General features: G+C 37.4%; 1 protein-coding gene and 1 pseudogene across 1 annotated transcript; both read right to left on the reverse strand.

Moving 5' to 3' along the window:
• Window positions 1-2,213: 2,213 nt before the first annotated feature.
• Window positions 2,214-3,272, reverse strand: LOC130213709 (trace amine-associated receptor 4-like; annotated as a pseudogene).
• A 4,071-nt stretch (window positions 3,273-7,343) lies between these two features.
• On the reverse strand, window positions 7,344-10,028 carry LOC130213649 (trace amine-associated receptor 4-like). The gene is made up of 2 exons (XM_056445398.1): window positions 9,989-10,028; window positions 7,344-8,362 (listed from the first exon to the last, which is right to left on the reverse strand). Exons 1-2 carry the CDS (start codon window positions 10,026-10,028, stop codon window positions 7,344-7,346), a joined length of 1,059 nt encoding a protein of 352 aa, XP_056301373.1.
• Between the last annotated feature and the right edge of the window lie 4,071 nt (window positions 10,029-14,099).

A 14,099-nucleotide genomic window follows, 5' to 3' on the forward strand; every position in this document is an offset into this window, starting at 1 on the left:
TGTTGCCTCTAGCTTGCATGGTTCGGGACTTCTAGAGCTGCGTATCAATGGATTTGCTCTTCAGTGTTTGGAAAAATAAACCAGTGCAGTGAATATTAAACCAAACTGAACTGATCTTAAACTATAAAAAAAACTGGATGGACAGTGATTAAATTTACTATGATCTTCTATGTGAAGCTGCTTTGACACAATCTACACTGTAAAAGCGCTATACAAATAAAGATGAATTGAACTGAATACCCAGCAATGACAACGTGAAAGTAGTTTCCTCAATCCTTGCAAATGTAAAAAAATAAATAAATGTAAAAAGCTATAACTTATTATTAAGTTCTTATTAATATTAATGGTCGCACTTTACAATAAGGTTCATTAGTTAATGTTAATGCATTTACTAACATGAACAAACAATGAACAATACATTTACTACAGTATTTGTTCATGTTAGTTAACCTTAGTTAATGAAAATACAGTTGTTCATTGTTAGTTCATGTTAACTCACGGTGCATTAACTAATGTTAAGCATGGACTTGGATGTTAATAATGCATTAGTAAATGTTCAATTATGATTAATAAATGCTGTACAAGTGTTGTTCATGACTAGTTAATGTTAGTAAATGCATTAACTAATGAACCTTATTGTAAAGTGTTACCACATTAATGTACCTCATTAATACTTGGGGCTCTGTGTGTTGTCATTTATACAAACAGCAAGGGAAGAAAAAAACAACTCACTAGCATGCATTTATAAATAAAAAAAAAAACTACATTCGTGCATTTAATGACCTTAAAATGTCCAATCAAAAGCTAATTTAGAGTTTAATAAAACTAGTAACTTTCTACTTAAGCAATTTCACTTTCTTATTGTAAAAACATTCATAATAAATGTTTTTGTTGTTGTTGTTGTTTTTTTAGAGTTAGAGATCTAAACCTGTCCAAAACTTGTTTCAAGCCTGTTTGAGATTCTTTCTTCCGTTAAACATGAAAGAAGATAATATCAAGAAAGCTCGAAGCCTGTAACCTATATAATTTGTTTCCCAATAGAATGGTCAATGGTTAAATGTTTTCCGCTTTCTTCCTTTGAGTTTCCTTCCTCTGCTGATTACAGAGGTTTGAAACCACATAAGGGTGAGTAAATGGTGAGTTTTTCATATTTGGGTGAACTATAGCTTTAAGGGATCCTTATCGTCTCCTTTAAAACTTAAATGTTTTTGAACATACTATAAACTGCATGAGCCAACTGAGCTGATGGTAACTTTGAAGGTCAGAGATTTGGGTCATACGGTCAAGGAATGGTTAAAAGAACATTCTACCTTTAGTTCTGTCTCTTATTATGTGCATCATTTTCTTTCTGGCTCTTGCTCTGGCTCTTTGGGGACCTGCTTTTCTCTCCCTTCCTCTCTCTCTCTCTGCTTACCTTTTACATTTATGCTGGATACAATTAATAGTATGCGTTTAATATTTCATGAATGTATTTTGTAACCATTTCAAGTAACCATAACAAAATAGAGTTAATAACTAATTAACTATTCTGTGAGTTGATGTAACTAACATTGAACTGCTGCATACTACAATACATTCATTCATTCATTTTCTTTTCAGCTTTGTTCCTTTATTAATCTGGGGTCGCCACAGCGGAATAAACCACCAACTTATCCAGCTTATATTTTACGCAGTGGATGCTCTTCCAGCCACAACCCAACACTGGGAAACACCCATACACACTCCTTTACACTCATGCACTACAGCCAATTTAGTTTATTCAATTCACCTATAGCACACGTCGTTGGACTGTGGGGGAACCAGAACACCTGGTTGGAAACCCACACAAAGCAGCAACCTTCTAACTGTGAGGTGATCATACTACCCACTGCTCCACCGTGACGCCCTTAATGCAATACAATATAATCAAAAAATAACAATGCTTTCGCACATATGTTCCTATTCTATTCTGCACTTCTGTCATTGGTATAAGTGGCAAAAAATAAACAATATTTACACCATCATGCTGATGTTTATACATTGTTGAGTGTTATGTTAAAACATGGATATGTTTTTAGTCATTCTACAATTCTATAGACTGAACAACTGCAGACAATATAAATATAAATGCAGAATGTTCATATTAATATATATAATGCATGTGTAAAATTGTTTCAGCATATGTGAATGCAAAAATAAGTATGGAAAATAAATTTTTATTGTGATTCATTCATTCATTCATTCGTTAAGGTGTTTGAACTCCTGACCCCACAGATGCAAGTAGATATGAGAATCTTGAAGGCTTTCTGAAAACAAGGGTAAAAAAATCCATAAATCAAGGGGTTACAAGTGGAGTTGAAATATGCAAACCAAAATAAAGCATCAGAAACTTCAGCAGAACTTAAAAAGTTGAAAAAAGGGTCGAGAACAGTGAGAGTAAAAAAAGGCATCCAGCAGAACAAGAAGACACCCATGACAATGGCCAGAGTTTTAGCTGCTTTTCTCTCTCTTTGAGCAGAGCTTTGGCTCTTCAACCCTCCAGTCACTCTTTCAGACATAACCTTTGCATGTTTTCGTGCAACATGGAAGATTTTCATATACAGAGAGCTCATGATGGCCCCAGGAAGAAAGAATGTGATAAGTGGACATATAAGACCCCATTGTTTGTTAAAAAACACAACACAACGTCCCACACAGAAAGTTTGAAATATAAGCATCTCAAGACCAACTGCAGTTATCCCTGAAAATACAACATAAAAGCTGTATACAACTGAAAACAGCCATATGAAGACAATAAATAGAGTCACAGTGGTGTTTGTGACCCTTAATCTGTATCTTAGTGGGTCACAAATGGCCCAGTACCTGTCCACAGATATTAAACCGAGATGCAGTAAAGATGAGATACAGAAAGTCATGTCCAAACTCGAATGAACTTTACACACAACATCTCCCAGATACCAGCAGCCTTCAACAGATCGCACCATGCTGTACGGCATGACCAAAGAGCCCAGCAGACAATCACAAGCAGCAAGAGACTGAACGATCAGATGAGTTGGAGACTGCAAATGTTTGAAGTGAGAGATGGAGATGATGATCAGCAGGTTCCCAAAAACTGTGGTGAGGATCATCAGCAACAGGAAAACATACAATCCCACTTGAATTACAGCAAGGCGATGCTGTTTGGGACAGGAGTTTGACAGGAGTGGATAGCAGAGAAGGATGTTTTCAGTTTGAGTCTCATTTGAAGTCATCACGTCTGCTCAAAATGCTTGGATAATTTTCTTTGTAATCATAAAAAGGCTGACAATTATAAAAAGTTAAATAAAAATAATAATTTCATGGAATACAGTTAAGAAGACCGTTAGTAAAATAAACAAATACATCCAGTAGTACATGACCATCCACTATAAGATCATAAACAGTGCTCAGTTATAGGTATGTCCTTATATATACTCTTAATATTCAAAGCAACCCCTTCTACACCTGCCAGTGTAACTAATGGATACAAAAACAACCCAGCATCAGGTGATTAGAAAAAAAAAGCACTAGATCTTTGATGTTCATATACTGTGTATTTAAGATATAGTGTGAGTTTACAGTAAAAGATATCAGGCCCTCATAATAATAATAATAATAATAATAATAATAATAATGATGATGATGATGATGATGATGATGATGATGATATCATTATTACCATAATATCATTAAGAAGTTGAATACAAATCAACTATGCATGTTATGATGAGTCTGAGAACTCTGAATCCATTTGCAGATTTTTAAATGCATACACAGTGAAACACAGAAGGATATGCAGGTAAATGGTCAGTCCAGTAAACATGGTCAGTCAATGCAACAGTCCAGATGAGCAAATAACACAAGTGTTACCAGCAAAAAAAGTGGATGATGGTTAGGGCAGACAGCAGATAATTGTAAACGATGACACAGGCTAGGGTCATGGGCAGGCAGCAGACAAGCGTGAAACTAATTACGGGCTTGGGTTTTGGGCTGGCTGCAAACAGTCAAAACGGGGAAATAATCAAGGCCAGCAACAGAGTAACTAGGGCAGACAACAGGTAAAAACACTCTGTGTTTATGTTTATGGGGCAAAATAAGACTTCGTATTGAGTGATGGGAGTAAGCAGTATATATGGGGCAATTGGGATTGTACTCAGCAGTACCCTAATAAGCGCCAGGCACAGGGTTGTGAGAGATGTACAGTAGTTCATAGAAAATTAGTACTCTGTTGATGGTGACCACTGCTGGTCAGTGAGGGGATTATTCAGGGCTGAACCAGTGACAGAGGCTGCGTCCGAAATTGCATACTTCCATACTATATAGTACACTATAATCAGTATGCGAGCCGAGTAGTATGTCTGAATTCATAGAATTCGAAAATCAGTATGTGAGAAATACCCGGATGACCTACTACTTCAGGCGAGATTCTGACGCTGCGCTATCCCATGATGCAATGAATGGGAGTGAAGCGACACATCGTACGTGGTTAGGTCACGTGATCATGACAAAATGGCAGATGTAGTATGCCCGAGTTCTATACTACTGACAGTCATACTGTATAGAACATACTTTTCTAAGGCCGAGTAGTACATTTTAATTCAAATGCAGTACCTACTGAGTAGTAGGAAGTGGACTCAGCCAGAGTAAACTATGTGAACAGCTACTGATGTGAAAGTCAAACATTGACAGGGCTCCCTTGGTGTAGAGGAATAGGTCTCTGCAGGTGTATTCTGTGAATTTCCATGAGCATGGATGGGTCAAGGATTTCCACCCAGTTTAACCAGAAACATTCCTCAAGGCCATAACCCTCCCAATTGATCAAGTACTTGAGTGTGGTTCCCTGGCATCTGAAATTGAATTGGCATCATAAATGATGATGGGTTAAGGCAGTGATTCTCAATTATGATCCTTGTGCCCCTGCCCTGCACATTTTGTATGTCGTCCTTACTTAACACACCTGTTTCAGATCACCAACTCGTTAACCAAGAGATCCCTGAACTGATCCTTGTGTGTCAAATAAGAGAGCCTTGCAAAATGTGCAGGGTGGGAGGGCACAAGGACCAGAAAAGAGAACCACTGGGTTAAGGGGCCTGAATACCGTTTGCCAGCTCCCTCTCTACCTTGACTGGACCAGCAGCGGGCTTGAACAAGCATACATGGAATGTGGGAGAAATTCGGTAGTTACTAGGCAAAGCCAGGTGGTAAGAGAAAGGTGTTATTTGAAAAGGACCCACAGAGTTTTTGCAGCGTAGATGAAGATGAAGGTCCCTTGTGGATAGCCATACCCACTGACCAGGAGTATACTCAGGATTGGAGTGATGAGATTGATCAGCTTGTTATGACATGTGCAATGTGGCCAGAGTTCCATGTGGCTTCACTTCTCTATAACAATTCAATTACTGCAGGGAGTTTGGAAGGTTCACCTGACCATGGGAAAGGGGGTGGTTGGAATCCTGTATGGTAGTTTGGGTAGTTCGGTGTAATGATACGGCATGACTTGGAGAATCTGTCTACAACATTTTAGATGGTGGGGGATCCGCGATAAAGTCTATAGCTATATGTGAGGGGTGGGGAGGGGTTGTAGTCCTGGTGGGTGTTTATGTGATGGTTTGTGCATATTGCATAGGGTGCATTTCTGAATGAAATTTGTGGTGTCTTTTTGCCTGGATGGCCGCCAGAACCTTTTTTTAGGAGCTGGATATTGACTTTGGTACCTGGGTGTCTGGAGCTGGTTGAATAGTGAACAAATTGAAGTAATTTTTCTCTGAGTGCAGACGGAATGAACGTTTTGTTAAAAGGGCAATTGATTATGGTGGGTTCCTGATCTAGGGCTTGAGATATTTCTGTCATAATATCCCTTATGACCGGGGGTACGTTGGATGTGTTGGGCAGTATGGGACATTCAGTGATTTCAGCGTATTCTCATCAAAGAGTTGTGATAGAGCATCTGCTTTAGTATTGTTTGAGCCTGGTCGATGCGACAGAGAAATCAAAGCATGTAAAGAATAGTGCCCTTCTGGCCTGTCTGGGATTTAGTCTCTTGGCTGAATGTATGCGTCTTCTTGTGGTTAGTAATTGTAGTAAATTGGTGTTTGGCTACCTCTAGCCAATGTCTCCACTCTTCTAGTGCTGCTTTCATATCGAGGAGTTCTCGGCTATCTACAATGTAGTTTCTTTCCGACATATTTCAGGAGAAGAATGCACATGGGTAAAGCGTAGCTTGTCCAGACAGTTTGAGAATGTTAATGCCCTTTTTTGTCATGAGGTGAGGGAAGCTACTATGGTGATGAAGTTCCTAATAAATCTGCTGTAAAAGTTTGTGAATCCTAAAAGTCGTTGTAGCTCTTTCAATGTAACAGGCTGTAGCCAGTTCAATACCTCATTTAACTTGGCGTCCTACATGGCTACACCCTCAGCTCCAACTACCTCTCCCAGGAATGATACAGACGTTTAGAGGAATTCACATTTTTACTGCTTTGGCATATCAGTTCTGATGTATAAGTCTCTGTAGGACAGCTTGGATGGGGTTAACATGGTCTTCATAAGACACAGAATAAACAAGGATGTTGTCAATTTATACAATTACCCACAGTTTTAGCATATCACAGTAGACATCATTGATAAAGGCTTGGAAAAATGATGGACTATTTTTCAGTCTGAATGGCATCACCCCGGTATTCTTAGTGGCCAGTACAGGTAAAAAACACCATCTTCAACTCATCCACTTCCTTGATCCATATCAAGTTCCATGTTTATATAACGTGGTACCTTTAAGATTCTTTAAAAGTACTATCTCTTCCATTTAGAACCAAATACCATTAAACTTTCAAACTTTAACTGGTCATTTACTCTGACCATGATACTCTGAAATGTAAATCATAAACCATGCCTTTTTGACTTTATTAGCAATTTAACAATGTTTAGACATGATTTAGTTCAGTTGATGAGACTTCTGATAATCAGTGAGATTCTAATGAGAAAATTAGTTTAAAAAAAATACATCAAAATGTCAGGGTTTCTCAGAGAGGGGCACATTTCAATGTAAAACCATTTAAAGTGTTATCCAGTTTAAGATCAATAAGTAGTAGTGCATGTATTAAAAGCATTTTAAAATGTTAAAACTACAGTAGTGCAGGATATTTAGTTTTATTCTAACTGAAATGGTTTTGAACATAGTAAATTGGCATGTCATTTACCATCTCAAAGATATAATACTATATTACCGCTTCTATTAAATGTAGAAATTCATATGAAAATACATGTGTAAAATGGTTTGATCATATATGAAATTTAAATATGTACAAATATTTAATGTAATGTCTTTATTGTGAGCATAAAAGCAGTATTCATTCAAATGTCAAAGGGTTTGCATTCCTGACTCCAAAGGTACAAGTCGATAAAAGAGTCTTGAAGGCCTTCTGAAAACAAGGATAGAAAAATCCGTAGATCACAGGATTACAACTGGAGTTAAAATACGCAAACCAAAATAAAACATCAAAAACTTCAGCAGAACTCAAAAAGTTGAAAAAAGGGTAGAGAGCAGTAAAAGAAAAATACGGCAGCCAGCAGAACAAGAAGACACCCATGACAATGGCCAGAGTTTTAGCTGCTTTTCTCTCTCGAGCTGAGTTTGGGTTCTTCAAACCTCCAGTCACTCTTTCTGACATAACCTTTGCATGTTTTCGTGCAACATGGAAAATTTTCATATACAGAGAGCTCATTACTGTCCCAAGAAGAAAAAATGTGAGAATTGGACATAAACCCCACTCTTTGTTAAAAAGAAGAACACAACTTCCCACACAGTAAGTCTGCAATAAAAACATCTCAAGTCCAACTGAAGCTATCCCTGAAAACACAATAGAAAAGCTGTAGACAAATGAAAACAGCCAAATGAAGATGATAAATACAGTCACAGTGTTGTTTGTGACTCGTATTCTGTATCTAAGAGGGTCACAAATGGCCCAGTACCTGTCCACAGATATTAAACCGAGATGCAGTAAAGATGAGATACAGAAAGTCATGTCTAAACTTGAATGAACTTTACACACAACATCTCCCAGATACCAGCAGCCTTCAACAGATCGCACCATGCTGTACGGCATGACCAAAGAGCCCATGAGACAATCACAGGCTGCAAGAGACTGAACGATCAGATGAGTTGGAGACTGCAGATGTTTGAAGTGAGAGATGGAGATGATGATCAGCAGGTTCCCGAAAACTGTGGTGAGGATCATCAGCAACAGGAAAACATACAATCCCACTTGAACTACAGCAAGACGATGCAGTTTCTGACAGGAGTTTGATAGGAGTGGATAGCAGAGAAGGATGTTTTCAGTTTGAGTCTCATTTGAAGTCATCACGTCTGCTCAAAATGCTTGGATAATTTTCTTTGTAATCATAAAAAGGCTGACAATCATGAAAAGTTGAATAAAAAGAATAATTTCATGAAATACAGTTTGATAAAGACCAACATACAAAGAAAAATAAACAAATACATAGTACATATCCATCCACTGTAAGATCATAAACGTTGCCAACTTGTGTCCACATATATACTCTAATGTTCAAAGTAACCCCTTCTTCACCTTCCAGTGTAACCCATGGATACAAAAACAACCCAGCCTCAGGTGATTAGCAAAAAAAAAATCATAAGACCAGATGTTATATTGTACGTGTTCATATACTGTATCTTTAAAAATTGTCTTTACATGTATCAGGCCCTTATAGTAGTAGTAATAATAATAATAATAATAATAATAATAATAATAATAATAATAAATTAAATATTTATATGTCATCAGCTGGAAAAGACTTTTTTTTCTCATTGTACTTAAGATATAAAAATAAAAAAAACAGCCCTGTCCAGCTGATGGTGCTAAATCCACCAAATAAATAGCCACTGCCCGCCAAAAGTTATGCAAACGTGGTTAGATATGCATAATTATTTTACAAAAACACATGGATTCACTACATAAGACCTTTATTCACCCCGCAAAAACATGAGGCATTGTTATTATGGACTTATAAGCTTAAGCTGACATGTTATGTACTGTTTTTACTGCCCTCTGCCATTGTAGAGCTGCAAAAGCCTAATATAATTTTCAAAATAACTTTGACAAAATGAATTTGCCTGAAAAAAGAACGACATATACACTTAGGATGCGGTGACGGTGGGTAAACATGGGATAATTTACATTTTGGGCCAAAAAGTTTGATGCTGCGTCCCAATATGCATACTATTCGTCCTAAATAGTATTTGAAAATAGAACTAGTATGTCCCAAATCGTAGTATGTTGAAAAGAGTATGCCAAAGGCACCCGGATGGTCTACTATTTCTGCTAAAAATTCAGTGTAGAAGCGTCCATACTCTAACCGTTGATACTGCCCACACTACATTGCACTTTGGAAATGAATTCCATTAGAACTACAAACGCTGGTGAAAAGTGTAAAACTACAAGCATGGTGAACAAGTAAAGAGGCTTTGGTAAAGTTGTTTGAATGACTGTTAATTAATATATTAGCCAACTGGAAAATATATTCATCTACAATCATTAGTTAGCCAATCAGATTAATCCACACTCACTATAAGTAGCTGAGCCAAAATCACTCTTATTTTATTTCCGAAGAAACCCCCCATCCACCCCTTCTCCCCCTTTACCACGGGGAGCTCTCGAGAACCACCTGATCTCGTACTCCCCTTACATGCTCTATTGACCAGGCGGGAGCCCTGGGCTCAATTATCTCCGAGCTCAGGGTTCTCTCCTGGGACAGCATGCCAAACCTGCTAATAGCATCGAGCAATATCGAAGTGTGAACTCTTGAAACCACATTTTCTGTGTTACTGCAACAACAATTCTGACCTTATATAAAGACGTGTTTGGACATTGACGTCTGAATGCAGAACTATCCAAAGACCTGAGGAGATTTCTCTGCATGAAAGACTCGTGAATGGGAGATTAACCTGCTGCTGAATAAGGTAGACAAGTATGACAGTAATGTGGCTGGATGTGTGAATGATTGACAGGGCTCATAACTAAAGCTACACAATGGCCTGTTAACAAGGTAGTAAGTCCCAAAACTTGCATACTCTAGTTACACACTCAAATGTATATACTTTTCCTACACAAAAATAGTACATACTTTTAGGGCTTAGTATAAGAATGCGAATTGGGACGCAGCACTGGATTTAGGTAAGCCATTTCACCAGCTTGTAAGTTTAAAAGGTCATGAAACCCTAAAAACGAACACACATTTTTGTTGATGTTGACAGCTATACAGGGGTTGGACAATGGGGGGTGGACAATGAAACTGAAACAATTTAGTCTTGGAGGTTTCATGGATACATTTGACCAGCCTGGTGGCCAGTCTTCATTGATTGCACATTCTACCAGTAAGAAAAGAGTGTAAAGGTTTAATTAGCAGAGTAATAACAGTTTTGCTTTAAATATTGCAATTCAGACAACATTATGGGTTACATATCAGAGTTCAAATGAGGACAAATTGTTGGTGCGGGTCTCTCTGGAGTCTTTGTAATGCATCAAGTGCCACGGTATGCAGGGTAACGTCAGCATACCACAAAGAAGGACGAACCACATTAAACAAGAGTAACTGTGGACACTGTCTAAAAGGGTTATCTTGAGTGCTAACTTGGATTGCATCCAAAAAACATTAAACCACAGCAGAATTAAATGTGCACCTCAACTCTGCTGTTTCCTCCAGAATTGTTCATCGGGAGCTCCACAGAGTAAATATTCATGAGCTGCTACAGTCAAAGCTTTCGTTACTTGCACCAATGTCAAATGTCAGTTTCAATTGTGCCAGCAGTGAAAATCTTGGGCTGTGCACAACGTGTAACATGTATTCTTCTCTGATGAGTCCATCTTCAGTGTATTTCCCACATCGGGGAGAGTTATGGTGTGGAGAAGCCTCAATAAAGCGTAGCATACAGACTGTTGCATGCCCAGAGTGAATCATGGGGAGGAATCAGTGATATTGTTATTTGTTATTTTAGCATTATGTTTTTTAATGGTTTATTTTCATTACACGTTCCTTCTTCGTATGACGGCTAAACACAAATAAAAGGTTAATACTAATTTATTGTACTGTTTTTATTTCTACAATATTATATTGTTTTATAGGAGAAGGTTTCTTGGAATTGTACAATTCACTTTGAGACTTTTTATATGCAGTAGGAGGCTTTTTAAATATTACATCCGTATACGAATTATATCTGATATCAGTCCAGCTCTAACTGTAACTCTTAAAAATACCATACATCAGTATAAAATGCATAGGCTATGTAATCCGTAAACCGTTTACAGTTTTTTAAGAAAGTTATTCTCAAGGTCATGTAATCAAAAAAAATCTGAAAGAAAGAGACAGCTTTATCTTAATATAACACATTATTTTAATAAATGACATGTGGCTCAGTAGTTAGCACTGTCACCTCAGAGCAAGAAGGTTGCTGGTTCGAGTCGTGGAGTTTGAATGTTCTCCCCCTGTTGGCGTGGGTTTCCTCCGGGTGCTCCGGTTTCTCCCACACTCATGCGCTATAGGTGAATTGGCCGTAGTGTATGAGTGTGAATATGAGAGTGTATGAGAGGGTATTTCCAGTACTGGGTTGCAGATGGAAGGGCATCCGCTGTGTAAAACGTATGACGGAATAGTTGGTGGTTCATTCCGTTGTGGCGACCCCTGATGAATAAAGGGACTAAGCCAAGGGTCACCAAACTTGTTCCTGGAGGGCCAGTGTCCTGCAGATTTTAGCTCCAACCCTAATCAAACACTCCTGAACGAGCTAATCAAGGTCTTACTAGGTACACTTGAAACACCCATCCATGTGTGTTGAGGCAAGTTGGAGCTAAACCCTGCAGGGACACCGGCTCTCCAGGACCGAGATTGGTGACCCCTGGGCTAAGCTGAAGTAAATGAATGAATGGTTGTGTAATTCTGATGCAGAAAGTGGGTTGTAACTTGTCAACGTAAAAAAAAAAAATCTTGCACTAATGTTAACTTTCACTTCAGACTCAGATTAGACAATAGCTGGCAAAAAAGTATCTCTTAGAAAGAGTTAATAGTAATAGATCTTCGGATTACAACGATATTGTCTTAAAGAACCATTTATAATAAAGTGTTTTTAAAGTTAAGGTATCTTTATCACCTTTGTAACTCTGTGTAAGCTCCATCTTTCAACTATACAGACTCTGTCGACACATTTTCAAAATACAGTGCTTCCAACACAAAGTCTTTACTTGGACGAGCCGCCCAGGTATATTAAAAGACACCCAAGTATATTTAGTGACACTTTTTAGTTTTTTTACTATTATTATCATCATCCTTTTACACTTTTGTATCTGCCCAATATAACCAAACATCCACAATCAAGTAGTATCAAGTAGTGGAAAATCTTTTCTTGTTTACCCATTTCGTACTGTGTGCACAAGACCTGTCAACACTCTCACAGACAGTCTCACAAGCTCTATAGAGGCCCACAGAGATGTGGCTTTTTTGGGACTTAAAAAATTGGCCCGGCTGGGGGTTTCTAAAGCATCTAAAATGTCCAGAATTCAACTTTTGCTTTCTAAAGGTCATATGCATTTTTGCATTGTCTTTTTATTTACATCTAATTTTGATCGACTTCGCAGCTGACTGCACATGCACAGTCACAAGAGCGACAGAAACATAAAATAATTCATTCTTGAATCTAAACGACTCAGAAAAACCGTACTATATACTATCTACAAGTTTTATTCTTGTAATTATTATATTTTTAGATATAATGTCTGTTTTTATTCTGTCATTAATTTCTCATTTGTTGTATATTTTATTAATTTGATGATCATGATCATATATTATACATATCTAAAATGCTTTGGATTCAAGTTTGCTTTGAATTTGAAAGAAAAAAAGAAGCAGATTACCTGTCAGTGGGTGCACATTGCTCCTGAATAGCATAAAAGAAAGAGAAATATATTTCTCTTATATATATATATATATCTTTTTATTTCAACAGTCATTTTTTACTTTCACCTTTTGAAAATATATTGTGTATAACAGTGTCGTAATAAATAATTACTGTTAAAAATTAAATTATGTTTTGTTGATCGCACATGTTACTATATATGTGATGTTGGTAAATGGCGTTTTTCAATTCGGCCACCACCGCAAGTACACTGTAAAGCCCAACAGTCAACTTTATCAAATGAAATGAGTGTAGTTAACTCAAAATTGACAGAAAGTTAATTCTACTCATTTGAAAAGAGTTTTGAACTCAGTGTTTAAGCTAATGAGTTAATTTAATACCTCATTACTTCAACTTAAATGGAGTAAGTTCACAGTACAGTCATATAGATCAGTTTTTTTAACTCAAATTGTTTGTAGCGAACAGTTTCCTTAAACGGTTTGAGTTGCCTTAACTTACAGGGTTTTACAGTACTCAGTTGGTTTGAGTTCTCTTCATATATTGAGTTTTACAGTGTTAAAATTGCTTGGTTTACTCAAATGGATTAAGTTCACAGTACTCATTTGGATTCATTTTTGTACGTAAATGGTTTGTTGCAATCGGATTCCTCAAACGGTTTGAGTTACCTTAACTTTTTGGGTTTAACAGTGTATATTTTAAAACTGTGAAAAGCATTGGAATATTTACCCTGGATACAGAGGCTCTTGATACATCCCAAAGACTTGCTGTCTAGGTCACAGATGCGCCAGAGAGATGCACATTAACAGTTTGTTTTGAACTCGGATATGTCACCTATAATGCTGTGTGCATTGCAACGTTTTAAGCAAAACTGTGCTATTGCTCTGCCAATTAAACCTTCACACTTTAATCTTATTAGTGGAATGTCCAATCAATGAGGATTGGTCACAGGGCTTGAAGCCATGTAGCCTCCAATAGGAAATGACACCAGCCATTGTAGAGCTGCAAAAGCCAAATATCATTTTCAAAATAACCTTAAGTGGACTCAACGGAAAAAGAAAGCACACCTACGATGCTTTAAATAAGTCACAGAATAATTTTCAGTTTAGGATGAACTAACCCTTTAAAATAAATAAAAGGGGGAAAAAGTTAGGCAATTTCACTAGTGTGGAACTTTAAAAAT

The sequence above is a fragment of the Danio aesculapii genome, chromosome 20, assembly GCF_903798145.1.
Source record: "Danio aesculapii chromosome 20, fDanAes4.1, whole genome shotgun sequence".
NCBI classification, from domain to species: Eukaryota; Metazoa; Chordata; class Actinopteri; order Cypriniformes; family Danionidae; genus Danio; species Danio aesculapii.

Bases quoted from the DNA above. Each gene is read 5' to 3' on its own strand.
- LOC130213649 (XM_056445398.1), bottom strand. From the start codon at position 10,028: ATGAGCCCTGTCAATCATTCACACATCCAGCCACATTACT. The intron at 8,363-9,988 runs GTCATACTTGTC...AAGCATTTTGAG, and splicing joins ACACATCCAGCCACATTACT to CAGACGTGATGACTTCAAAT.